This window comes from Mustela nigripes, chromosome 5 (genome assembly GCF_022355385.1).
Source record: "Mustela nigripes isolate SB6536 chromosome 5, MUSNIG.SB6536, whole genome shotgun sequence".
NCBI classification, from domain to species: domain Eukaryota; kingdom Metazoa; phylum Chordata; class Mammalia; order Carnivora; family Mustelidae; genus Mustela; species Mustela nigripes.
In genome coordinates, this window is record NC_081561.1 from 35,148,547 (window position 1) to 35,176,103 (window position 27,557).

Here is a 27,557-nt window from a genome sequence, read left to right on the forward strand (position 1 = left end):
TTGTTACTTAGAGTCCCCATACTATACACTAGAGCCCCAGAACTTACTCATCCTATAACTGGGAGTTTGTGCCCTTTGACATCTCCTCTATTTTCCTTACTGCCCCAGCCCCTAGCAACCATCATTCTATTCCTAGGAGTTCAATTTTTTTAGATCCTGAACATACATGATATAGTATTTTTCTTTCTCTGCTTAACTTATTTCATTTAGTATAATGCCCTCAAGTTCTGTCCATGTTGTAAGAAAAGGCAAAATTCCCTTCTTTTATGGCTAAATAATATTCCATATTCTTCCATATTCATATTCCATATTTATTTCCATATCCCATATATAAATATATATATGTGATAGATGGATATCTCTCACATTTTCTTTATCCAGTCATCCATTGATAAACCCTTAGATTATTTCTATATCTTGGTTATTGTGAATAATGCTGCAAAACAAAACAAAACAAAAAGCTGCAATGAACATGGGGATGTAGATATCTCTTTGAGATAGTGTTTTCACTTTCTTGAGATATATACCTAGAAGTGAGATTTCTGGATCATATGGTAGCTTTGTTTTTAATTTTTTAAGGAATCTCCATACTGTTTTCCACAAACTGGCTGTACCAGTTTTCATTCCTACCACCAACGGTGCCTGAGGGTCCCTTTTATCTCCAATCCTCACCAATACTATCTCTTGTCTTCTTGGTGATAGCCATTCTGATCAATGTGAGTTGATATCTTATTGTGGTTTTGATTTACATTTCTTCCATGATCAGTGATGTTGGGCATCTTTTCCTGTACCTGTTGGCAATTTACATGTCTTCTCTGATAAAATGTCTAATCAAGTCCTTTGTCCATTTTTTAATCCTGGGTGGTGGAGTCAGTGGAGAATTTGACTCTATATCCGACTCTTGATTTCAGCTCCAGTGGTGATCTCAGAGTCCTGGGATAGGGCCCTGCACTGGGTGTGGAGCCTGCTTGGGATTCTCTCTCTCCCTCTGCCCCTCCCTGCTGCGCTCATGTGCTCTTGCTCATTCTTTCTCAAATAAATAAATAAATAAATCTTTTATTTAAAAATCCTCTTTATAATATTACAAAACAAAACAAAAGTACTTTCTCTGGGTGTAGAATCAATGACAATGCAGTAGCAAGAAATATATCCAGCGCCATCCTGGTTTCTAACATCACGCATTCTGGAGAAACGGTAGGAGCAGAGGCTATACGGGCTGAACCTAGAACATCTTATTATACCAGAAAGTAAGGTAGAGCTCAAAAAAAAAAAAAAAACACAGCAAGGGAGGCATGTAAAAAGGACACAGGAACCAACTGAAAGATTTTCCAATCACCAAGCTGGAACAATTTGAGCAACAAAATAAATAATATAGTGTTGGATTATAACCCAAGTACAAAATAACCATGGGCCCATAATAATATAAACAAATACTTGAATGAATCAGTAAATAATGGAGAACAAAAAAACCTCCCATAAAAAGGATTCTGTCCCTCAAAGACCTGGGAGAGTAACTACCCTACCCCTTAAGTGTAAGCTGCACTACTGACTTCCTTCCAAAGAGAAAAGTATAGAAAAAGAGGGGAGAAAAAGGAGTGATTTTATAGGGTGAAAAAACCGAAAATATTATCTCAGGTATGTGGTGAAGCTTAACATCACCAGTGATAATCATTAGTGATAAGTTATATCGACAGCACATTCCCTTGAAATTATATGAGCATGGCACTTTGCCTCTGCAGTCTTTCTCCCCAAAAAACCATGACCCCAATTCAATTATAAGAAAAACATCAAACAAACCCAAATTGAGAGACCTTCTACAAAACCGACCTTACAAAATTGCCAAGGTCAGCAAAAACAAGGAAGGTCTGAGAAACTGTCAGTCTACTGGAGCCTAAGAAGACACAGAGACTATATGTACTATGTCATCCTGAATGGGATCTTAGGACACACACAAAAAAAACATTAGGTAAAAACTAAAGTAATCTAAATAAAGTATGAACTTCAGTTAATAATAACCTATCAAGGGGCGCCTGGGTGGCTCAGTGGGTTAAAGCCTCTGCTTTCAGCTCAGGTCATGATCCTAGTGTCCTGGGATCTGGAATGGAGCCCGGCATCCAGCTCTCTGCTCAGCAGGGAGCCTGCTCCCCCCCCACCTCTCTCTGCCTACTTGTGATCTCTATCTGATAAATATAAAATCTTAAAAAAAAAAAAAAAAAGAAAGAAAGAAAGAAAGAAAAAAAGGATCTCTTCCAGTTTGAAATCTTTTCAAATCTGTTGGAATCTTTATCTTTATTCCCTGGTCCAAGTCCTCTATAAATTTGCTATTTATAATGTGGTCACCTGTGAGTTTCTTAGCAATACAGAATCTCAGGCCCATCCCAGATGTATTAGTCAGAGTTCTCCAGAGAAACAGAACCAAAAGAATGAGAGAGAGAGAGTGTGTGTAAAGTTATATAAGGAATTGGCTCATACAATTATGATGGCTGGAAAGTCAAATCTGCAGTGTGATGGAGCAGCCCAGAGACTCAGGAGAGCTCGTGGTTGCAAAGGAAGCCTAAAGGCAGTCCTCTGGACAACTTCTCCTTAGTTGGGGAGGAGGTCTTTTGTTCTACTCAAGCCTTAGATTGAGTAAGCTCAAACCAGGCTATGGAAGAGTTCACCAGTTTGAATGTTAACATCATCCAAACACAACCTCCAGATTGACATGTAAAATTAACTGTCCCCCCCAGACCTGATAAATCCGAATCTGCATTTTAAAAAGATCTGCTGGGTGATTTCACCCATTTTCAAGTTTAAGTGGCATTGCTGTAGAATACTTCTAAAGGGCCACCCCCTTAAAGAACTTTAAATATACATGGTAAATTCACTAACTCGGAAACATGGCTTGATTTGCTGTTATTTTAACTTGATAACTCTCCTAGCATTTATTGATTCGGGGAAGTGAGGGATGCCTTCAGAAATCACCACCCTCTGTGCTGGGTGACAGTAACCCACCCATTTGTTCCCATGTGAACCTCACCAAGCTTCTGACCTTTTTTTTTTTTTTTTAAATTACTGACCTGTGAGTCTTCCCGACTGCAGTGAGCTCCCCAAGGGCACCTACCACGTCTTATTTTTCCTATCTCCAGGTCGCTATTACTCAAGATAAAGCCAAACTGAAGCCTGCGGTCAGGACTGCAGGCCCGCATCTGTCCCACTCCCACACCCCCGTATTCCCCAACCCCCACCCCCACCCCGCCAAGACAGACTGGCCCATTTTCCTTTCTCAGTCAGCATATGCCAGAAGTTACTATTCGAACCAGATCTAGGGGGACATTACACACACACATGAGAGGACTCTGTAGGTTGAAGCATATGAAAGTGACAGTACTGGCTTTCTTTTTTGACCCACAAAATAAGCCATTTCCTAGGACGGAACAGTATGTTTCCATTTAGTGTTTTTCCTTCGCAAAAACTACGTGAACAGGGCGCCTGGGGGTGGCTCAGTCATTAAGCGTCTGCCTTTGACTCGGGTCGTGATCCCAGGGTCCTGGGATCGAGCCCCGCATCGGGCTCCCTGCTCAGCGGGAAGCCTGTTTCTCCCATTCCCACTCCACCTGCTTGCATTTCCTTTCTCGTTGTGTCTCTATCAAATAAATAAATAAAATCTTAAAAAAAAAAAACTACGTTAACAATATGCTGTTACGGTTAGATAATACCAGGATTGCTAATATTCATGATAGTTTACTATTGATGAATTAACGTCAAATACACACCATCTACTTCCCAATTTCGACTCGAGCCCTCCCCTTAATTCTACGGGATTCAAGTCCTCGCAGCCGCCTCCAGGGTCCCACTCATCCCGAGGGGCAGCCCCTACGCTTTACAAGGGAGCACAAGAGCGGAGAGCGTTGCTTCTCAGAACGACGGCGATCTAGCATGCCCAGAACCCAAGGGTGGCGGCGAGTCGACTCCCACCGCGCCCCACCAGGCCGCAACGCCCGGAATTCTGCCTCCCCCCGCCCACCCCCTCCACAGTTGCCCGAACCTAAGATGGCGGCGGGGGCGGAGTCGCTGCGGCCGCCTCTGGGCGGGACCGCGGGGACAGAACGCAGTGGAGGGGCGGTGCTAGCGCCGCCAGCCCGCCCCGCCAGCGCGGCCCCGGCCTTCGGCTGTCGGGCCCCGGCTCTCCTTTCTGCCGGTATCGCGCTCCTGCTTCCCGGAGGCGTCATGAGGTCCCCGATTCGGGGCCTGGCCTCGAGCGATGGCGAGGAGGGTTCAGATAGGACGCCCCTCTTGCAGAGCACTCCGCGGGTGGAAGCCGGTGAGCCTCGGAGCTGTCCCAGGGCGGGGGTGGCCAGGATACCCGCGCTTTGCCAGGGGACCAGGACTGCTTAGGCGTGAGGGGTCTTGAGGAAGGGAACTCGAGGAGGGGGAGTCCGTTCAGCGCCCCGCTTAGCCCCCGCCTGCCCCGGTACCCAAACGCCGCTCTGGGGTCGGGCAGGGACCGGGAGGCCGGGCCGGACTGGAGGCTCGGGTGGGGCCTCGGCAGGTGCAGCTCCGCGGGGTCTGGGCGCCGCGGGCGCTGGGCTCCTGGCAATTCTCGATAATATCGAGCGGAGGACCCCGTGCAAGAATGTATTGTAGTAGAACCTGTAAATCAATGGCCAAAGGGCCGGGCGGAAGACCCGGAGTAAAAGCAGACTGGGAGAGAAACCTGCAGATCGGTGGGCAAAGGGCTGGACGGAGCTGGTAGCTCTTTTTCTCCCTGTCGCCGCCGCCAGGTTTCCGCAGCTGTCATCCGCAGGCTGGAAATCTGGTAGCCCCTTGGGCGAGAGCTGAAACCGAAGAGGACTGAGGTCAACATTTGTGCGTCTGTGAAGGAAAACTATTGCATAAGCCAGCGAGTATCCTGAATGATTTTCCGTATGGTAGTCTACGGTCACATCGTAGCAGTCTACGATTCAAGTCAGAAAACAGTTATCTTCAAGATAGAATGGCTCTAAAGCTCTAAGATGATTTGCCAGAGGTCTTGCCACAAATAGAAAAGGAAGTGCTTCACTACGTATCTTCCCCGAATTTGGAGAAATTAAGATATATTTCCATTTAGTACTTTAACAAATGGAACTTCTTTAAAAGTAATTAAAACTAAAGAACAAATCCATCTGCACGCATTCTATAGTTTCAAAGATGTGTGCATGAGAAACAGAGTTGAATTAGAAATTTGACTTTTCCTGATCCCAAGAACAGGATCGTCCTGTGGTATCTTTTTTTATTTGTTTTTTCACATTACCAGATGGTGGCAGTAGATGGGACAACATAAGTTCTCCATCCGGCATCCTGGGAGCTTATTTTAGAGGACGCGCAGTGTAAATACTGTAAATACATTCCACCTGGAAGTTGGACTTAGTTCCATAAACTGAGCTTTTTTCTGTGGCATACAGTTAGATTTCTAAAATCTTCTGCTGTAAAATAATCTAGTATGGAAATACAAAAACAAACGCCATAATCAAAATATTCCCTGGGGACTACTATATTCTGTTGCAGTTGAGAAAATAAATATAGCGGTACCTTATCTACGCCTAAGTGTATAGTTTTGATTTTCAGGAAGGAAAGGCTGATAAAATGTTGGTCGTAATATTTTCCAGTAGTAAAAAGACCTTAGAAACTAACCACCATCTGGTGGTGCATCATTTTATACATAGACAACCAGGGGCCACAGAGGTTATATTCCCAAGTTTGTATGTGGCCACATTTGTGTTATAGTTGAGAAATTCCTATTTGAAAAGTGCTTAATCGTTTTTACTTGATCTGTTACAAATTTGAGAGTTCCCCATTGCACCATGCATATGAGGATATGGTTTTAAATTATACATAGTGTTTCTTTACTAAGAGAGCTAAAATTAAGATGTTTCCTTAGTGTTAAGAATTAATGCCCCTCAGGCTGACATAATATGATGGAATTTTCAGTAACCCAACTATGGTTTGCCCCTCGAGAATGTGCTTTTACTCAGCCTGGTGGGTTTCAGACATGCGCACCAAAATGATGGGGGAAGGGAGGCTCAACACTGATGAACAATAGGAAGTGTATAGATATTTCTGCCTAATTTAGGTAGGAAGAAGGGAGGGAACTAAGCAAGGAAGAGCAAAGTGTCCCCACCCACCATAAGAATTCTTCATTCCTTATACTTTGCACCCTTTTGTGAACATTTACTTTTGTATGAATGACATGTGTCTTGTATTTGATCAAGCGGATTTTCAAAATACTGTTGCACCAAGAATGTGCTCATTTGTGTTAGGAAAAATTCAGTTTTAAGACTTCTAAAATATTTCTTTGTGTTTAAAGACAAATCATAGATTTGAAGCCAGTCCTTTACTGCCAAACCCACCTCTACTAACTAGGTGTGTGAGCTTTAGCAATTACCTAAGCTCTCTATGGGTTCCTTATCAATAAATCAGGGAAAATGGTATACCTAACTTACAGGGTTATTGTGAGGTTTAAATGAGGTCATAGGAAGTGCTTAGAAGAGTTTGGCGCATAGTAAATGTTAGTTACTATTACTGTTATTATTATCACTAATATCAACAAAGACCATTTGGATATTGCATTCCTTGGAGAAGCTGGACACAGCAAAATGTTGTCCCCATTCTTCATGGTCTCCCTGAATTGGAACTTGTGATTTCTAGCTTGTAATATAGGTCATTCTGTGCTTTCTTTTCATTGATGGGGGAGATTTGTTTCGTTTGTTTTGGGTTTTGCCTCTACTATTCTATTGGGGGTTACATTCAGGATTTAGTTATATGAGCATTGAGTTTCACAAATATACTTCTTGTGTGAATATAGTCTTAAATATAAGATATGGAGTGCTGGTAGAGAGCAACTATATTACGGAACAAACACTAATGGCCTTGGATTATTGGATCATTGGGTCATGTTATGATAACTAGTAGTAACTGGATCCATTTTAATGGAATTTGGTGTTTTCACATAAACAGATATTAATTTGGGAGCTAAGAATACATAATGACCCATAAGGAAGAGTAAGACAGTTGAATATTACCATTTTAAACACAAAGCATATTGTATTCATGTTAGATAGGAAATCTTTTTTCTTTTTTTTAAGTTTTTTTTTTTTAAGTAAGCTCTATGCCAACATGGGGCTCGAACTCACAACCCTGAGATCAAGAGTCACATGCTATACCAACTCAGCCAGCCAGGCGCCCCAATAGGAAATCTTTTTTAATGCAATTCCTGGGCTGGGTGGGGGCTCACTATGTCCAGTGCCCACCCTCCTCTAGGAAAAATCACCCATCTGTGTGGGTCAGAGCTCCTAACCATGGATTTTCAGTCTCAACCTCTCATTATTCAGTACTCTTTCCTTCTCCTCACTGCCAAACCCTTCCACAATGAGTAAATGCCCGGAATTCTAGGGTTTTTACCAGCCTTCCCTCCACCCACATCCTTGCTTCAACAGAAATCTGGCCTTCTGGGCATATCATTCTCACTCCTCACTGTTGCCTCAAGGGGTTATTATTTTCTCTTTTCATGTGCTAATTGATGAGATTGACTCTTCCTTATTCCACATGGATGATGCTTCCAGACAATTACCCCTCCACTCTCAAAGCCTGATGACTTCCTACTCATGGATGAAGACTCAGTATAAATGTTCTTTCTCCGAGAGGCCTTCCCTGAGCCCAAGCTCCACCCCCACCCCCACACATACACATGGACAGTTTAATGTGACTCTTTTGCCCCTTGTTACACACATATATTACAGCGCTTTATCTTACTGGTATAACTTTCTCCAGGGTGAACAGGAAAGGAATTCACTTGTGCTGAGTGCTTATCATAACTGCCTGAAAGTATTTCATTTAATCTACACACAACCGAGTGAGGTGGTTATTGTTTGCCTCATTCTAGAGCCAAGAAACCTGGGAATGAAAACTTTTTTTTACAAGATTTTATTTATATATTTATTTGAGGGAGAAAGAGAAGATGTGAGTGGGGGGAAGAGCAGAGGGAGAGGGAAAAGCAGATTTTGTGCTGAGCAGGGAGCCCAACGAAGGGCTCCATCCCAGGACCCCGAGATCATGACCTGAGCCAAAACCAAGAGCTGGACAGAAGATCAACCACTGAGCCACCCGGGCGCCCTGAGAATGAAAACTATTAAGTAACTTCCCCCAAAGACACACGGCTGGTGAGATTCAGGACTGAGATTCATTCCCAGGTCTGCTTCTCTCTAAATTAGCCTGTGTTCTTTCAACTACACCCACTCCACATTCCTAAATTTAAACCATAGTTTAGAAACTGATGTTTGTTTTGATGGGTGCTCTGTTCGTTACACAAGCATGATTTTGCTTTCAACCAGACTTCAGTGTGACAGATGCTTGATGGATGTTTTCTCTCTTCATAATGCAAGCATTCTTTTGTTGGACCAATTTCAAACATTATCCAGATTCACAGGCACATTTTGTCTTATCACCATGCTTTCTTCAAAAAAATTTTTTCTGATTGATACGTAAGAACAGCCATTTATATAAAGTAGTGACCAAATATTTGTAATATTTCTTACAACCTCATAGCTGTATACTTTGTGACATCTATGTTGGCTTTTTATTTTCTGATTATTGATTCTGCCCCAAAAAGTCATAGTTGCCTGATCCATAACTTGTAGGTCAGTTTATCAAGTAATATCAGGCTGTTTTCCCCACATCTTCATAGGGTATGCCCTCATAGTCCAAATCAAGCATCACATGGGGAGAAGCTGAAAACAGTAAAATAAGGTAACTGCAAATAGGATAGAGAGGAGTAATAACATTATGTCAGAACAGCATAAAATAATGTTGTCTAGACTAATTAGTGAATTGAGTTACTAGTAACTTCATCCCTCCCTTTCACTTACTCCCACATCTAATATGTAGGCAAGGCCTGTCAGTTCTGTTTTTAAATTTATCTCATATCTGCCAATTTCTGGGGTGTCTGGATGGCTCAGTCAGTTAAGCATCTGACACTTGGTTTCAGCTCATATCATGATCTCATGGGGTCTGGACTGAGCCCCAGGTCTCCTCCTTGCTCAGCAGAGAGTCTGCTTGAGGATTTCTCTTTCTCCCTCTGCTCCTCCCCCAACACACCTGCTTGCACGCTCTCTCTCTCTCTCTCAAGGAAAAAAATAAATCTTAAAAAAAGAATCTGCCCACTCTGCTTATTGCCTCTGCTTTATCCTACTTTAAGCCACCTTCATCTCTTCCCAGGAAAACAACAGTCCCATAAATGATCTTTTGAGTCTATATCTTCCACCACCATTCGCACTCCTCCCCCTTTGTAATCTTCACACTGGCAACCCGAGAAACTCTTGAAACCGTAAATTACCAACTGTCATTCTCTGCTGAAAGACATAATGAACTTTGTCAATAGTACCTTGGCAAAGCAGACAGTATATGTATCTGGAATGATCTTGTTCCAAGTTACTCCAAATAACACTATGGTGGCCTAATTTGGCAAGATTATGAGTCCGCCAGACTTCTAAGTATTACTGTCCCACACAGAGCAGATGATAAAGAAAACATGCCTTACACTATCCAAAAGTCTTTTACCTAGAGAGCAGCCCATTTGGTTAGAGCAGAGAGCAAATGTATCTAGATTCAGGTAACAGAGACAGCATAAATGGAGCCTTAGAAATACAGTTCTCTGGACACCTGGGTGGCTCCGTCGGTTAAGTGTATGCCTTTGGCTCGGGTCCTGATCCTTTAGTCCTGGGATGGAGTCCCACATTGGGCTCCCTGCTTGGTGAGGAGTCTGCTTCTTCCTCCCCTGCTCCCCCTGCTTGTGTTCTCTTTGTCAAATAAATAAATAAATCTTTTTTTAAAAGTTTTTAAAAAATTAAAAATAAAATAAATACAGTTCTCATAGGTCAAGATCTCACTTTGGCAGTGGTGCCATAATTCTAATAGCTGTACTCCTCCAAAAGGAGTCGAGAATGCCAAATGAAAAATTCTCTGATAAATGGTGTGATTCCTACACAGAGGAAAATCTGACTACAATTGTTAAATGTGTGAGGGCTTCTAGGGGCGCCTGGGTGGCTCAGATGGTTAAGCATCTGCCTTTGGCTCAGATTATGATCCCAAGGTCCTGGGATCGAGCCCCTCATCAGGCTCCCTGCTAGGCCAGGAGCCTGCATCTCCCTCTCTTTCTACTGCGCTCCCCCTGCTTGTGCTCTCTTGCTCTCTTTGTCATAAATTATGATACCATATTTGTGGTAAATAAATTTTTTTTATAAAATTATTTTTTTAAAAAAGTGTGTGAGGGCTTCTAGAAAAGTGAAGGTGGATCATAATACATAAATATGTCCCTTAGTAGAGTTGTGCCATATTCATTAAACTTCAGTCTGAATCAGTACTAAGATCTCTGTACTCGGACAAATGTCCTGTTGCTTGAGGTTGGGTCAGTGCAACACCAGGATTCCTGAGTAGGAGAAAAAACACAAACATATGGAGTGTTAGTAGGTCATTACTAAACAAGAGCATACATATATTCATGTATATGTATTTAACTCCAGATTGTCATTACCAAGTAAAATAGACGTTTGTATCTTTTGACAGCTGTTTATCAGACACTCAGTGTTTGCCCTGCACTTCTGTAAAACCCTGGATTAGCCGCTCTCTCTCTGTCACTAAGGGATTACTCAACCTTAACTTCCTAAATTCCTGTCCCCTCTCCAATGCTACAACTCAGCAAAGGAAGAAAAAGACAAACTAATGTGCATACTCCCCTAATTAAGGTAAAAAAAAAAAAAATAGATCAAAACTCCTCCTCTTGCATGATCTTTCTTTCATTGGTTCCTTCAACCAATTCCGCCTTCCTCTTTTTTTTTTTTTTTTTTAATCTTTGTGTTACGTTCACTTACTTCCTTTTTTAATGTGGGCCCTTTAAGCATGTTCAACTGAGCAACTGTCACAGATGCTGCAACTGTCATAGATTCTGCAAGTTTGCTTCTGGATTCTTAAATACATTTAGATTAGGAGGGCCTTAAGTACTAATCATGGCTTCTGATTCAAACCCAGCCTCCGAGGATACTTTTCAAGGTAAGAAATTTATCAAGAGGGGTTTCATGTGAGTCTTGGCAGGAAACTTTTTGTGCTGGGCTTCAATTACAGTGAGATGGCTACTGACTCATAGTCCCCAGTATCAGTGCTTTGCTGTAATGAGTACTCTGTACTGATTGGCCATGTTTTAGATAGTTTTTCAGAAATAATGATGCTATTAAACCCCTTAACTATTTTTCTTGAATCTTTGTCAACCAGCAGGGATTAGGGATTCAGTTTTGACTCTGTAATGGAGTTTTCTTTTCTTTTCGTTTAGAGAGAGCGCAAGAACACATGTGCATACAAGCCGGGGGAGGGGAGCAATGGGAGGGGGAGGGGCAGAGGGAGAGAGAATCTCAAGCAGGCTTAGCACTGGGGGGCCCAGTCTCACAATCCTGAGATCATGACCTGAGCCAAAATCAAGAGGCAGATGCTTAACCCATTGAGCCACTCAGGCACCCATGTAATGGAGATTTTTCTGAGCAAAGTTGATAAAGCATTGCCTTCATGTTTTAAGAAACTGTCTTATAGTTCAAGCTCTCATGTGTAAATGCTTATCAAAACTACAGCTACTGAAAACAAACTCTCCTTAATAAATGTTTTTAGTTATGCTTAATCTGAAAATAGTCCCAGAAGAATATTCATGGTTTATTAATTTGTGTACTTCTAAAAGTACCCTTTTTAGTAATTTAGATAATATCATCTAAGTTATTCTTCTAGTGAAAGTTGTCTCCCAATATTTATTTCAGCTCCAGTGTGCTGCTCTGCTCGCTACAACTTAGCACTTTTGGCTTTTTTCGGTTTCTTCGTTCTCTATGCCTTACGTGTGAATCTGAGTGTTGCCTTAGTGGATATGGTAGATTCAAATACAACTTTAGCAGATAACAGAACCTCTAAGGAGTGTGCAGAGCATTCTGCTCCCATAAAAGTTCATCATAATCAAACGGTAAGTGCTACTTTTTAAACAAGCAATCTTAATCCTTAAATACATCTGAGTAAAAGTATTGAAAGGTCTCTCTTAATCCTATAGAAACCACAAACACTTTATTCACAGAAGCTCTGAATCTTTTTCTCTTGTGCTTTTTTCAGCAACTGGTTGAACAGTAAGATAACGACAGCTACTGCTGCTTGGTGTAATATACTTTGATCTGTTCGAAAAGTAGTTTCTCGGTTTCCTCTAAACATACCAACCATCCTTGAAGATAACTTGGAAAAACCTGTTTAGCCTACTAGAAAATTTCATTGTTTTTGATGTTGCTGAATAGTTTTTATGGGACTCTTCTGCAGTAGTTGTTTTACTTAAAAGATTATGGTTTCAAGAAAGCTTAGGTCATCTGCAGCGGAAGAATAAGAACAGGTCAATTTCCTAGGACATTCTTTTCCAAAGTTTACACATGCCTAACCTAAGCTGCTTAAGGCACTTTGCTTGCTTCATGTTACAGTGGAATCGATAATTGTGTGTCCATCATTTGTTCAGAATTGAGTTTTGCATACTTTAAGTATTTTATTTTGCTATGACACAGGGAGATAGAAAAGGAGAAAAGGCTAGTGTCCTTTTTTATGAGTATATCATCATCCATTTTCAGTGCTCACAGAAGAGCCAGATAGCACTTGGGTTAGTGTCCTCTGCTGTTTATACACAAGCACATCCAAGCTCAGGAGAGGGTTTCTGCCCAAATAAACAAGCATACAGAATAGTAACTTACCAAGAAAAAAATTTTATTTGACTTTAATAATGTTGCTGAATACATGTTTGAGTACACATCACACACTTTCCCTGCTTCAGCCTGTGACTTATAATTGCTGGACAGACGTTTCATGAAGTCCAAGAATCCTATAGTTAAGCCACAAATTGGTACTTCAAGTAAGGATAATTAGAGGGATGCTTTGTATCTTTCATTTAGCAAATGCTTTTGTTGATCATCTGCCTTATATGACCAGTAAAAAGAAATTCTGAGATCCTGACATGGTTCTTGACACATTGGCTCAGTGATACAACTATGTGAATTAAAGATGTCAGATGAGTCACTAAATCTTCATTATGACCTTACAATGTGCTGCTCCTAATTAAAAGACATCTACTCACATGAAGTCTATGGCTTAGTTTAAATACTTGCTCTTTTGTCTTGTTCTGTGTGCTTGTTCAAGTACTTGTTCTGAATCAGGGAGATATTAATGAACTATATTTGTGCATACTAATAACCAACATTAAGTGAACAGTTAAGTGCGTGTCAGACCTTTTTCATTTAATAATCTTCCCACATCGCAAATCCAGTAAGTAATAGAGCTAGTCTTGAACCCAGCCATGGCTCCAAAGCCCAGCTCAGCCACTACAATATTCTGTTTGGTAGAATTTCTGGATTGAATCTGTGCCTCTTTTTTGAGCTTTCTTGGTTATGGTCATGAGAAAGCCTCTACAACTCATCTATAGTCTAGTTTCATAAAATAACGGGCCTTCTTGAAGTTTATGGCTTTCACTTACTTTCCGTTCACTTCTAGAAATTGCATGCTTGTGCTGTGGTGACTCAGCTACCTGGTAGAAAGTTTGCAAGTTCTTCAGTCTAAAACAGTGGTTCAAAATTATATTTATATATACTAACATGCCAGTTAGACAAAGAGCTCTTTAGTCAAGGTCTTAAAATGTTGTTTCTTTTCCTCCTACTCTTTATAGGGTAAAAAGTACCAGTGGGATGCGGAAACTCAAGGATGGATTCTCGGTTCTTTTTTTTATGGCTACATCATCACCCAGATTCCTGGAGGATATATTGCCAGCAAAGTCGGGGGGAAACTGCTGCTAGGATTTGGGATCCTTGGCACTGCTGTCTTTACCCTGTTCACTCCCATTGCTGCAGATTTGGGAGTTGGAGCCCTCATTGCACTCAGGGCACTAGAAGGATTGGGAGAGGTAATTTTTCTCTCTCTTTTTTTTTTTCCCTCTTACCCTGTACCACTTTCCGGTCTTCTTAAAGATATCATTCTTTGGTATTAATATAAACCAAAAATTAACATTAGAAGATAATAGGGATTTATTTTTTAATTAGAAAGGTGACTAACTAGGGATAACTGGGTGGCTTAATTGGTTAAGCATCTGCCTTCGCTCAGGTCATGATCTCGGGGTCCTGGGATCGAGCCCCACATTGGGCTCCCTGCTTGTTTTTCATAGAGCTTCCTCTTTGTTCTTTTTTTCTGATTCTCTAGCTTAGAGACAAATAATATATCATTTTATATAACTATCTTTCTTTAGTTTTGTGATTCTTATGAACTTTCTGCTGCTTTGAGAATTACCAATTTTTATCTTTTTTTCCCTTTCCTCCTAAGATTTTTATCACTTGGAAATTTTAATTCTTATCTTTCTTTTCCTTTCCACTTCTCTTTTGCATTTCATAGTATGTATCTATTTGTTTGTTTGTTTGTTTGCTTTAGAGAGGGAAAGAAAGAAGGAGGGACAGAGGGAAAGGGAGAGAGAGAATCTTACGCAGGCTCCATGTCCAGCACAGAGCCCAACACAGGGCTGGAGCCCACAACCCTGAGATCATGACCTGAGTCAGATTCAGGAGTTGGACATTCAACTGACTGTGCCTCTCAGGTGCCCCGGTACCTCAGTCTTTAAATAATGGTCTCTTTTTGTTTCTGACTTTGAGCTTCTACCTGTGAAACTGAGACATAGGTTTATTTTGCTCTTAACATACTTTTGACTTAACCGAAATAGTGACCTCTGAGTTTGGTGTGTAGCATGAAGCTTATGTTAGGTAACAGTGTATCATGCTGTGCTGGAAAAACACTGACTGGAGTCATAAGATCAGAGTTTGAATAGTTAACTCCACTGCATCTAATAGTGAAACCTTATGCAAGCTTTCATCTCTAGACCTCAGTTCCATCATTTTTAAAACTGGAACTAAAATACCTGCCCCCTCCTCAGTCACAGCTCAGATGTGATAATGATTGCTAGAATACTTTGGAAATTGCCAAGTACTGTTATTTTTAAGCTTTGATCACTCATCTGAGCATTCTTATTTTGTCCTTATCAAATAGAGTTGTATTAAACAAACTCCTTTGACTACAAAATAAAAATGACTCCCTTATTACCAGGTTCCTCTTCTTACATAAATAAAATATACTTAACTGTAGTGTATTTTCTCTGATCCCAATATTGAATCTCCTTGTTGAATGTATTCCCGTATGTTAGCTTCTTGTCTGTTTATGTCACTAATTTAGCATTATAGTATATTGAATGTATTACTACTGTTATCTCAAGTAATTGTGTTACTTCTGAATAGAATTTAAGTTGCATTTATTCTTCTTTTGCCTTTATCTGTTCCGCCAGTATTATCACATGTACATTACCTCATCCATAAACTTAGGTCAGCATCTTTCATCTCTAGCATCTGACTCCCCATAAATATACCCACAAGGCCCCTAAGGTTTTATAATAAAGTTTTTCACAACATAACTTTTGTGGATGTTTCCCAACACCTTCATCTCTATTCTGTAGTGATCTCTATTCTCCTGTGATACAGATTGTTATCAACTTGCATTGCTGCCTAAATCGTTTTTTTAAGATTTTATTTATTTATTTGAGAGAGAGAGCACAAGCAGGAGGGGCAGAGACAGAGAGAGAATCTCTAGTCAACTCCCCACTGAGTGTAGAGTTTAGTGCAGGGCTCCGTCTCATGACCCTGAGATTGTGACCTGAGCCAAAATGAAGAGTCAGACGCTTAACTGACTGAGCCACTCAGGCGCCCCTGCCTAAATCATTTTTGCCTTCCACTGGTATTTCTGTCTTTCATTCTTCTTTTTTGTTTTGTTTGGTTTTGTTTTTAAAGGAATCAGCAGAAAGTACAAAGTGTTAAAGCTTTTATTCTTGTCTCTGTTAATAATAATAGCACTAGCTACCCTTTAGCTTTACAACAATCATGTGAGATAGGGAGTATTATCTTTGCTTTACAGATAAAGAAACTGAAGTTCAAGGAGGTTAACTAATCTTTGTTAGACTGCACAGTTAGTGAGTGACCAAAGACGCTGTGAATCCACAGCTTTGAATCCACCAAAATCTCTTCCTTCCCACCTCTCCTCCAGCAGCTCCTCCTGTCCCAAGTCTCTGTGCCCCTCCTGCCTCCACCATTCCACTGCCACTTCATATCAGCAACTGGCATTTACTAAGCCAGTTATCACCAAGAAGAAAAGAAAAAAAAAACTATATGCACTCTAATTGAATTCATCGGGATTTTTTTTTTAAAGATTTTATTTATTTACTTTACAGAGAGAGATCACAAGTAGACAGAGAGGCAGGCAGAGAGAGAGAAAGAGGGAAGCAGGCTCCCCGCTGAACAGAGAGCCCGATGTAGGACTCGATCCCAGGACCCTGGGATCATGACCCGAGCCGAAGGCAGCGGCTTAACCCACTGAGCCACCCAGGCGCCCCCATCGGGATTTTTTATAGGACAATTTTTCTTACTGATTAAGGTCAATTTGAATTTTCTTCCAGTATCCCAAAGTATTAGCTCAGCATTTTTTAAAAGTAATATTTTGGTAGTAATATTCCCATTTCATTCAGGCCAGTAATAGAGTGAATGAGTAAAATTGGCCTTGAGAGGGATTCCTTTACATCATCATGCAGTGTATTCTTTTAGATTTATTATAAATCCTTATCTTGTAGTCCTCAAGCCACTTGACAGAATCCACAAATCTTTGTTCAGATTTTGGAAGTACTTCACTATATGGTAATTTCAGTCAACACTGTGGAAATATCTCACCTCGCGGAACCCAATTCTAGTGTGGTTCTTATGCAGAAATCTCTCTTACAACAAAAGACTCAACTGGATTTAAAACATTAACAAAACTATCTTGTATTTCAGTGGAAATATCTTTTTCCCCTCCTCAGGGTGTTACATTTCCAGCTATGCATGCCATGTGGTCTTCTTGGGCTCCCCCTCTTGAAAGAAGCAAGCTTCTTAGCATTTCATATGCAGGTGAGATAACTATTCTCGTAAAAACTTTGCTATAATCTGTTATGTATATATCAACCTTGGATAAAAAAGAGATGTGTTCTCACCCAAACGATGTCAGAATACTCCTTTGGGTGAAAAATAAAATTTTGGAAGTATAATTTTATTAATAATTTTTCTCTTTGGCCCAGCAACATATAGCAATGTGGCTTCATTGACTAATGTCATTATCTCCATCTGCCATCATTTATTTCAAAACATGTTGCTTGTTCAGATGTTTATATAAAGAATGCTATGGTTTTGGTTTTTTTTTTAAGTTCCAATAGCTGGAAAGTTAAACCCTTTTGTCCTTAAATTGTGCTATCTAATCTGATTGTCTAATGAGCATGTCATAACTCTTAGCCCCTCTTCATACATCTTTTTTCTGTGCATTTATTTGCTGTCATTTTAATCAATGGGTAAGATAGCGTGAGCTTTGTATGTGAATTATAATTTTACTAGATCACACACTGAATGAAAAATTTTGGACCGGTCTGCTTTTAAATACAGTGGTTGAGAAAGACCTCTCTGGTGTCACCTTGAAGTTAAAATCTGCAGGCTAAGAACCAGCCATGCAAAGAGCAGGAGGAGCATTCCAGCCAACCAGAACAGCATGTACAAGGGCTCTCAGGCAGGAAATAACATAAGAGTTCAAAGAAATGAAAAACCACAGTGGGTGGCTAGAACTTAATGAATAAAGGGGAGAATGGAATAAGATGAAGTTGGAGAAATAGACAAGAGCCAGATTATATCGGGCTTTACAGGCCACGGGAAGAAATTTAGTTGTTGTGGGTTTTTTTCTCCAAAATACAATGGGGAGACATCAGAGGTGTCTAATCAAAAGAGAGACATGATCCAATTCACATTTTAAGAAGGTGGTTCTTACAGCTATGTAAAGATCAACATGAGAAATCCGATATAAGTTCATGAGCTGGTACTACCTATGCTTCCTCCTTATGTATTGAGTGAGGTCTACGATCCAACTGGGGTCAAGATTCTTTAGTCTTCACTACTTCGCTGCAGCTAGCCTAATCCCTAGCGCACAGTGCCTGAAGTAGAGTAGATATTCAGTTACTATCCAACATAGTTTTCCAGCCTTTATCCTCTCTTCCTTTCCTTCTCCCAAGCAAAGTTCCCAAACCCACTCTGTTTCCCTACTTTACTCCTTTACTCGTCCTGTTACATCTGCCTCTCTATCTTCTTCCTAACCTTGTTTCTATGGGACAAAAACCTTACCCATCTTTCAAAGTCTATTGCTGCCTCTTATATCTTTTACTGACCTCTGGGAGTCAAAGGTCATCTGTCCCATATTTGAACTTCCACACTGTTCTGTGACACTTAACCTTTCTAACCCATAATAATTACTTGTTTATTTTTCTTTCCTCTAAAACTTGACATCAGAAAAAACATCTCATTATTTTAACTGCCACTCTCTCTACTAAGCTGTCTTCTATTTGGTGATTAAAATGAATTTCATTATTTATTTATCTGAAACAATTCTTTGTAATATATTTTGGGCAACTTAGATTACTAAAAGCTTCATTCTTATTTCCTCAGCTGTACTGCAGTACATTATGTTTATCAGCCTTAGAGACCATCTTTGAACCTTTCCCCAAACACTTGCATTTCATTTCAGTTACTAGTAATGGGGCATTGACTAGCTCATGTTATAATGGGTCCTATACTGATTGATGCATTCTAATTCATCAATAGCTACATAGTTGTAACTAATGTAATTACAAATTAATGTGTATGTCTTACATATTGTGGGTTTTGTAGTAAATGATTCCTTGAGAAAATCTGTTACCCTCTTCCTTAAGCAGTAGACCAGTCCCCTCATTCATCTCTCTACAGAGTTTACCAAGTCTTTATTGTTTTCTAGGAGCACAGCTTGGGACAGTAATTTCTCTTCCTCTTTCTGGAATAATTTGTTTCTATATGAATTGGACTTACGTCTTCTACCTTTTTGGTAAGTTTACTCAAAAATTTAACTTAAATCATAATGTAACAAATCCAAAATATATTAATAGTCTAATAACTGGTTAAAAATATATATTCCAACTCACTAAGTTACCAACTCCTAAACCACAAAGTTCTGAAATACTTAATGAAAATCTGTTTTTTAAATTTATTTGCTTAAAATGATCTAGTTGACTTATGATGTGATACTAATTTTGGAATATTTCTCAATAGAAGCTGCTGTTGAATCCAAGACTTTAATGCTATACTCACTACCAAAAACTACAGTATTGGTTATTATAAAAATTTATATTTTGGGGGCGCCTGGGTGGCTCAGTGGATTAAGCCGCTGCCTTCGGCTCAGGTCATGATCTCAGTGTCCTGGGATCGAGCCCCGCATCGGGCTCTTTGCTCAGCGGGAGCCTGCTTCTCTCTCTCTCTCTGCCTACTTGTGATTTCTCTCTCTGTCAAATAAATAAAATCTTTAAAAAAAAAAAATTTATATTTTGAAAATATTTTTTCTCAAGCAAAGTAGGATGCCCTCACTTAATAGCTTTAATTTTTTCTCTTTTTATTCAGTCTCGGGGCCTTTCATTTCGCAATCTCATTAGCAGGATGCTACATGTTTTTAATAAATTAGATTGCCATGTAGACATTTCATGCAGAAAATACATCTGTATTTTAAACAAAAAACAAATCAATGAGTGAAAACAGGTATATGTAGAAATAATAGATTGTGAAAATTTATTTTTCAAAATGTTTGTCTGGTAGACTCTGATAAGCAGAGTCATGTGCTTAAAGTTCTTCTATTCAAAACTTATAGGAAATAATACAAATAGCAAGTATCCCATTAGGAAATTATGAGTGGAACTTGAAATCAACACCAAGCTGAAACCAGTTTTACTTTGATAATTAATGATTACATAATTTTTTCAAGACATGTAAAAATTGATGTTGGTGCATTCTAATTTTATTTAACTTATTTTCCGTTTTCAGGTATAGTTGGCATCGTTTGGTTTATTTTATGGATCTTTTTCGTTAGCGAAACGCCAGAAACTCACAAGACCATCTCCCGCCATGAAAAAGAATATATTCTTTCATCATTAAAAAATCAGGTATGGACTCTGGCACATTTTTTTGTTTGTTTTATTTATTTATTTGGGAGACAGAGAGAGAGCACAAGCTGGATGAGAGGCAGAGAGATAAGCAGACTCCCTGCAGAGGAGGGAACCCAATGGAGGACTCTGGGATCATGACCTGAGCCGAAGGCAGACACTTAACCAGCTGAGCCACCCAGGTGCCCTATTTTGGCATGTTTTAAAACAATTTCAGAACTTTTTTTTTCTTCAGAAGTGAGGTACCAATTTTTAAACAGATATTTCTATTGTGCATGTTCTGGGCAAAGTAGAGACCAGGCAAATGAAATAGATGAAGTATTGGTTTGTTTTATTTGAGAAATTTCAATCTTTTAAGATTAAGTTCATGAAAGATTACTTTTATAAGTCACTTCAATTTCTTTTTTTTAAGTAATCTCTACATCCAGTGTGGGACTCAAACCCACACCCTGAGGTCAAGGGTTGCATGCTCTACGAACTGAGCCTGCCAGGTGTCCCATAAGTTGCTCTAAACCTTCTAGAATAATGATTATCTGTGCGTCTTGAGTTTGTCTTCTTAATTAATAGAAAATAGAATGTTAGTTATTAGAAAACCAGTGTTTTTTATCTGCATTTTATTTATTTTTCTCTTTTCTTTTCTCCCCTCTTCCAACCCCTTATCTATATTTTAAATGAGTGTGATATAATAAGGAAAACAGCACATTTGTTATGACATACAGTATGATATATACTTACCTGTTTGCTCCTCTAGTGTAGATCCTTGGAAAAGAATTATATGTTATTAAAGCTAGATTTTTATCACTTAATCAAGCACAATAGTATATCAGAAATAAAAATCTGTCATAATTTAATACAGTAAGTCTTCAAGTCATGGAAATAAAATATTTGTCTTTGGAGGGAATAAAAGAACATAAAAAATCAGGAAAAATTAAAATGTATTCAGTCTTCTTTAGCATTTTAATGCCTTTATTGTGACTTTATTCGTTTAAGAACAAAATATTTTATATTAAAACTTTTCTTGGGGCACCTGGGTGGCTCAGTGGGTTAAGTCTCTGCCTTCGGCTCAGGCCATGATCTCGGGGTTGAGGGATCGAGCCCCGCATCGGGCTCTCTGCTCTACAGGGAACCTGCTTCCCGCTCTCTCTGCCTGCCTCTCTGCCTACTTGTGATGTCTCTCTCTCTCTCTCTCTCTCTGTCAAATAAATAAATAAAATCTTAAAAAAAAAAACTTTTCTTACCCATTAAGTTGTTATTATTGATATTTTCAGTTTTTATATATAGTGTAACCAGGCAGCAATTAAATATTGACTCATTCACCTTTCTTTCTAAGTTTTTAAATTTTTCTACAAATGTCTCTACAAGCTGCTGAACTTTAAGGAATATAGCACCTCTTGGTCTTCAGGTTGGCAAAAACTCAGAAAAAAAATCACAATATAGTATAAAGTTGCTTTATTCACTTGGTATCCTCTGTGATGTTGATCAAATGAGTGACCGACTTTACCCCTAAGGGACAGATAAAAATAATGTAATGCATTGTGAGATCTTGCCATATAAAACTTGATACGTCTTGTCACATTTTCTCAGCATTGATGGTAACAGCTTATTTATTTCATTACTTCATTTCTATCACTATTTTTATGGACTTAGGAAACCTTTTAGTTTATTTAGATTTTTTTAAATTTTTTTATTTATTTATTTGACAGACAGAGATCACAAGTAGGCAGAGAGGCTGGAAGAGAGAGAGGAGGGGGAAACAGGCTCCGCACTGCGGGGCTCAATCCCAGGACCCTGGGATCATGACCTGAGTCGAAGGCAGAGGCTTTAACACACTGCGGCACCCAGAAGATCCAGTTTATTTAGATTTTTTAAAAAGCTTGCTTTCTCTACCTCGATATGTATCTAAAGCTATCCCTTATCCAAACTTAAGGTTAATTTGTTTGTCCATATACTTCAGAAAATGGAATACTCAGAAGCTAAAGGAGTTAGGAGGATTATGTTTCATAGAATTCCAAACTGCATTCTTAAGCCAGATGATGTTGTGATTAAAAATGTCATAAGATAAAGGTGCCTGGCTGGCTCAGTTGGTAGAGTATGAGACTCTTGATCTCAGGGCTGTGAGTTTGAGCCCACATAGGGCAGAGAATTTACTTAAAAAAAAAAAAGTCATAAAATAATGATGTGTTACATGAAGCTCCACCGAAATCTTAAGAATCTAAGAATCTAAAATCTAAGAAATGTGCAGCATCTGCTGAACTTCATTCATTCTTTAAACATTTTTTTTTTTTGAGAATTACCATGTCCTAGGTTCTTTGTCAGGTACTGAGGAGTTAAAAATTAATACAAGAAAGAAAATGAGGGGTGCCTGAGTGGCTTAGTCGTTAAGTATCTGCCTTCAGCTCTGGTCATGATCCTGAGTGGCTGAGTGGCTTAGTCGTTAAGTATCTGCCTTCAGCTCTGGTCATGATCCCATAGTCCTGGGATTGAGCCCCATATCCGGCTCCCTGCTCTGTGGGAAGCCTGCTTCCCCCTCTCCCACTCCCCCTGCTTGTGTTCCCTCTCTGGCTGTGTGTGTCTCTCTCTGTGTCAAAGAAATAAATAAAATCTTAAAAAAAAAAAAAGAAAGAAAGAAAATGAACAAGGCATGGTTCCTGGGGTACCTGTGATCTCCAGAGAGAGACAGACATGTGTGCACATAATTTCAATATGATATATGCTACTGTATCAAAATAAAAGTTCCCTCTCCTCCTCTTCCCCCAAATCACCTACATCTTTGATACAGAGTGAAAAACACAAGAGTGTATCTACCAAGTCAGATAAAAAGTCCCTAGGGAGGGCGCCTGGGTGGCTCAGTGGGTTAAGCCACTGCCTTCGGCTCAGGTCATGATCTCAGGGTCCTGGGATCGAGTCCCGCATCGGGCTCTCTGCTTAGCAGGGAGCCTGCTTCCTTCTCTCTCTCTCTCTCTGCCTGCCTCTCAGTGTACTTGTAATTTCTCTCTGTCAAATAAATAAATAAAATCTTTAAAAAAAAAAAAAAAGTCCCTAGGGAAAAAAAGGCACAAGAAGATTAATAATAGTTCTTCCTCTCTTTAAAATAATCGTGAACCCTGGAGGCAGAAACATAGATTGCTGTATTAGCTTTTGAGAAGGAAACCACAGAGCTTTAGTGTATAGGAAATGTAATAATATGATGCTCCAGGCCACTGGATTCATGTTTCTTAACCATGCATCACTAAAAAGGTGGGGGTTAACACTCAATATACGTATATTTATTCATGGTTATCTATAGGTACTACTGTACTTAAATGTATTATAAAACATGTCTAAAAATAGACTCTTTGAAGAGTGAATAAAATAAAATAAACTGTGTACATGAATTTGGAATTTCAATGGGAAAAACTTTTTATTACTTAAAAATTGGTAATAATAATGTTTAATGGGAGCAGTGTTGACTGTGTTGTATCTGGTGAGCCTACTGTGACTTTGCTGCGTGCGGCAGCTGACAAAGGACTGAAGAGGACAAGTGTCAGTTCTGCTGTTGTCTTAGTGTTCCTGTGAGCCTATGTTATTAGAATTCTCTTCCATGACTTTCTGTTAGAATCTTTTTTTTTTTTAAAGATTTTATTTATTTGAGAGAGAGACAGTGAGAGAGAGCATGAGCGAGGAGAAGGTCAGAGGGAGAAGCAGACTCCCCGTGGAGCTGGGAGCCTGATGTGGGACTCGATCCCAGGACTCCAGGACCATGACCTGAGCCGAAGGCAGTCGTCCAACCAACTGAGCCACCCAGGCGTCCCTGTTAGAATCTTTTGAAGACAGTGTCAGTTTTGTAGATTTGTTTTCATTAAAACTGGTTAAAAAAAATCCATAAACCCACTTAAAAAGGTGGGGGTAAACTGTACTGTGTTGTAGTTGTGAGGGCAAGCCGACAAGTGAGGACACCATCAACCCCTTTGAACCGGGGAGATGATACAGTATATGACATGTGACATACTCCAGGGCCAACCTAGTTATTAAATATTAATGGTGTTTAGTTTCTCTTCTTTAGAATAAAAGTGAGTATAGATAGATGTTCTAAAATGGGGATGCCTTCAGCTCAGGTCATGATCCTAGGATCCTGGGATCTAGTGCCCCATCAGGCTCCTTGCTCAGCGGGGAACCTCTTCTCTCTGCCTGCCGTTGTGCTGTCTCTCTCTCTGACAAATAAAGAAAATCTTAAAAAAAAAAAAAAGTTCTGAAATGTTCTTCCATACAGCAAGGGGTCATCTTACATCCCCCTCGGGTGCTTACACCCTACTTCAAAGACCATTTCTCCAGATGCCGCTTAAACAAACATTCTATTGCGACCTTCTTATAAGACATTGGAATTGAGTAAAGATTGGATGGTGAAATAGGAATTCTAATAGGACTTGCAGTCTCATTCCTTTGTCCTTATGTCAACCTCTGAATTTTATTATGAAACTATTCTCTATTTTATAGATGGAGAAATTAATACTGCAAGTGAATTCTGACATTCATAAATAGTTATAAGATTACATTCCTGTTTTTTCTTTCAACCTGAATCATGGACAGCTCTATTGCTGTTTAATATTTTGAAAGAGCTGGTATAAAACTCTGGAATTTACTGGGTCATCTGGGTGACTCAGTCAGTTAAGTGTCCAAGTCTTAATTTCAGCTCAGGTCATGATCTCAGGGTTGTAAGATCTTCCCCGCATCAGGCTAGATGTCTGCTTCTCTGTCTCAATCTCTCCCCGTCCTCCTTCTTGTGCTCTCTCTCTCTCTCTCTAAAATAAATAAATCTTTACCCCCTCCAAGAAAAGCTTCTGGAACTTACTAATCAAGGCTGGTAATGTGTTCCAGATGGAATTTTGGCTGATAAAGTATGCATATTAAACATAACATATACTAATAGTGCCTGTTATTTTTTTCAGCTTTCTTCACAGAAGTCAGTGCCATGGACATCCATGCTAAGATCATCGCCTCTTTGGGCTATTGTAGTTGCACATTTTTCTTACAATTGGACCTTTTATACTTTATTGACGTTATTGCCTACTTACATGAAGGAGATCCTAAGGTTCAATGTTCAAGAGGTAAGAAGAAGTAATGATCTCTTTCTGATATAAAGAATACTTTTTTTAAAAGATTTTATTAATTTATTTGACAGAGAAAGTGAGAGAGGGAATAGAAGCAGGGGGAGTGGGAGAGGGAGAAGCAGACTCCTCGCCGAGCCCAGAGCCTGATGTGGGGCTCAATCCCAGGACTCCAGGATCATGACCTGAGCCTAAGGCAGACGTTTAACAATTGAGCCCAAAAATACAGTTTTAAACTGCACACAGAATTTGTTTTTGCCCATATAAAAGCCAGCTATTTTGTATCTTCCATTTTACACTCACCTACTGAATCTAGAGACTGCTCTTTTTGCTTCACAGTTGTACCTTCTTTGTTCAATGTGTGTTCTTGATTCAAGGCATCTTTTGGCAGGTATCCCCTTAACCATAAAGGTCTTAGGAGTCCCTAGTAGGTATCCCCCTTAACCATAAAGGTCTTAGGATATCAGATGACAAATTCAAGCATACCCATCATCACTTCTCCAAGGGCGGGTGGCGGCGCTCTGCTGGCAGCTGAGAGAACTTGGGAGCCATGAGTTTCCTGGGCAGAGGTTGCTCTGAGGCATTATTCATGCTCTGGCAGGCTGTAACTGCAAAGCTGTGTAAGAAGGGCCTTCCTGGGATGCCTGGGTGGCTCACTCTGTTAGGGGTCTGCCTTCAGCTCAGGTCATGACCCCAGGGTCCTGGGATCAAATCCTGCATTGGGCTCCCTGCTCAGTAGGGAGTCTGCTTCCCCCTCTGCCCCTGACCCTCCTCCTCGCTTGTGTGCCCCCCAACTCTCTGTCTCAAATAAATAAATAAAATCTTTTTAAAAGGGGGTACCTGGTGGTTCAGTGGCTTAAAGCCTCTGCCTTCGGCTCAGGTCATGATCCCAGGGTGCTGGGACCAAGCTCCGAATCAGGCTTCTGCTCAGCCGGGAGCCTCCCTCCCCTGCCTCTCTGCCTGCCTCTCTGCCTACTTGTGATCTCTGTCTGTCAAATAAATAAATAAAATCATTTTTTAAAAAAATCTTAAAGAAAAACCTCCTGAAACTGCCAGTTCTTTTGAACCCATAGAATTGAGGCAGTTTCAAAAAAAAAAAAAGAATTGCAGTTTCTATCCTAATCTCTGGGCTGGGTTTTGTCTTTTAAAGATTGAGGAAAAACCTAAAGAGAAAGAAGCAGTTTGTAAGGAAAGTTGGTGGTGTTTTGCCTTCAAAGTAAAAGACAAATCAAAGACCTAAATGTGACAGCTGAAACGATAAAACTCTTAGAAGGTATACATACTTCTTTGTGACCTTCACAACAGTTTCTTATATATAATACCAAAAGCATATGGGACCAAAGGAAAAATATATAAATTAGATTTCATCAAAATTAAAAACTTTTGTGCCTCAGAGGACACTATCAAGAATGAAAATACTGGGGCGCCTGGGTGGCTCAGTGGGTTAAGCCTCTGCCTTTGGCTCACGTCATGATCCCAGGGTCCTGGGATCGAGCCCCGCATCAGGCTCTCTGCTCGGCTGGGAGCCTGCTTCCTTCTCTCTCTCTCTCTGCCTGCCTCTCTGTCTGCTCGTGATCTCTCTCTGTCAAATAAATAAATAAATCTTTAAAAAAAAAAAAAAAAAGAATGAAAATACACACACACACACACACATACATACACAAGAATAAAAATCCACTAAATAGGAGAAAATATTTGTAAGCCAAAATCATTTATCTTCCATTTTTATACAAAAAGATATTTTCTTTCAAAATTCAAAGAAATGTGAATGAAGTTTAAAATAATTCTCGGGTCACCTGGGTGGCTCAGTGGCTTAAAGCCTCTGCCTTTGGCTCAGGTCATGAACTCAGAGTCCTGGGATTGAGCCCCGAATGAGGCTCTCTGCTCCACGGGGAGCCGGCTTTCTCCTCTCTCTCTCTGCCTGCCTTTATGCCTACCTGCGATCTCTCTTTGTCAAATAAATTAATAAAATCTTAAAAAAAAAAAGTTTAAAGTAATTCTCTAGTTGAATAAAAGCCCCTTTTTAAAATGAATTCCTTTTTTGGGCGCCTGGGTGGCTCAGTGGTTAAGCCTCTGCCTTCCACTCTGGTCATGTTCTCAGGGTCCTGGGATCGAGCCCCGAATCGGGCTCTCTGCTCAGCAGGGAGCCTGCTTCCCACCCCCAACCCTGCCTGCCTCTCTGCCTATTTGTGATTTCTCTCTCTCGCTGTCAAATAAATAAATAAAATCTTTTTAAAAAATTAAAATAAAATAAATTGAATTCCTTTTTAACCTTTGTTCAAAATAAAGCCTTGGAAAAGTGTTATATTTAGGGGCACCTGAGTGGCTCAGTGGGTTAAAGCCTCTGCCTTCAG

General features: G+C 40.0%; 1 protein-coding gene across 4 annotated transcripts in view; it reads left to right on the forward strand.

Annotated features, from left to right (window-relative positions):
- The first annotated feature begins 4,106 nt into the window (after positions 1-4,106).
- Positions 4,107-27,557, forward strand: part of SLC17A5 (solute carrier family 17 member 5) — a 48,032-nt gene continuing 24,581 nt past the window's right edge. The window contains exons 1-9 of one of the 4 annotated variants that reach the window (XM_059400147.1): positions 4,227-4,303; positions 10,579-10,757; positions 11,041-11,061; positions 11,811-12,007; positions 13,733-13,966; positions 16,943-17,030; positions 18,928-19,014; positions 20,001-20,119; positions 25,045-25,203. In XM_059400147.1, the coding sequence (XP_059256130.1) occupies positions 11,915-12,007; positions 13,733-13,966; positions 16,943-17,030; positions 18,928-19,014; positions 20,001-20,119; positions 25,045-25,203 (780 nt within the window). In that variant the 5' untranslated portion in view covers positions 4,227-4,303; positions 10,579-10,757; positions 11,041-11,061; positions 11,811-11,914. Of the gene's footprint in view, positions 4,304-10,578; positions 10,758-10,915; positions 11,062-11,810; positions 12,008-13,732; positions 13,967-16,942; positions 17,031-18,927; positions 19,015-20,000; positions 20,120-25,044; positions 25,204-27,557 lie in introns of those variants that run through there. The other 3 variants (XM_059400148.1, XM_059400149.1, XM_059400146.1) reach the window with 3 other exon arrangements.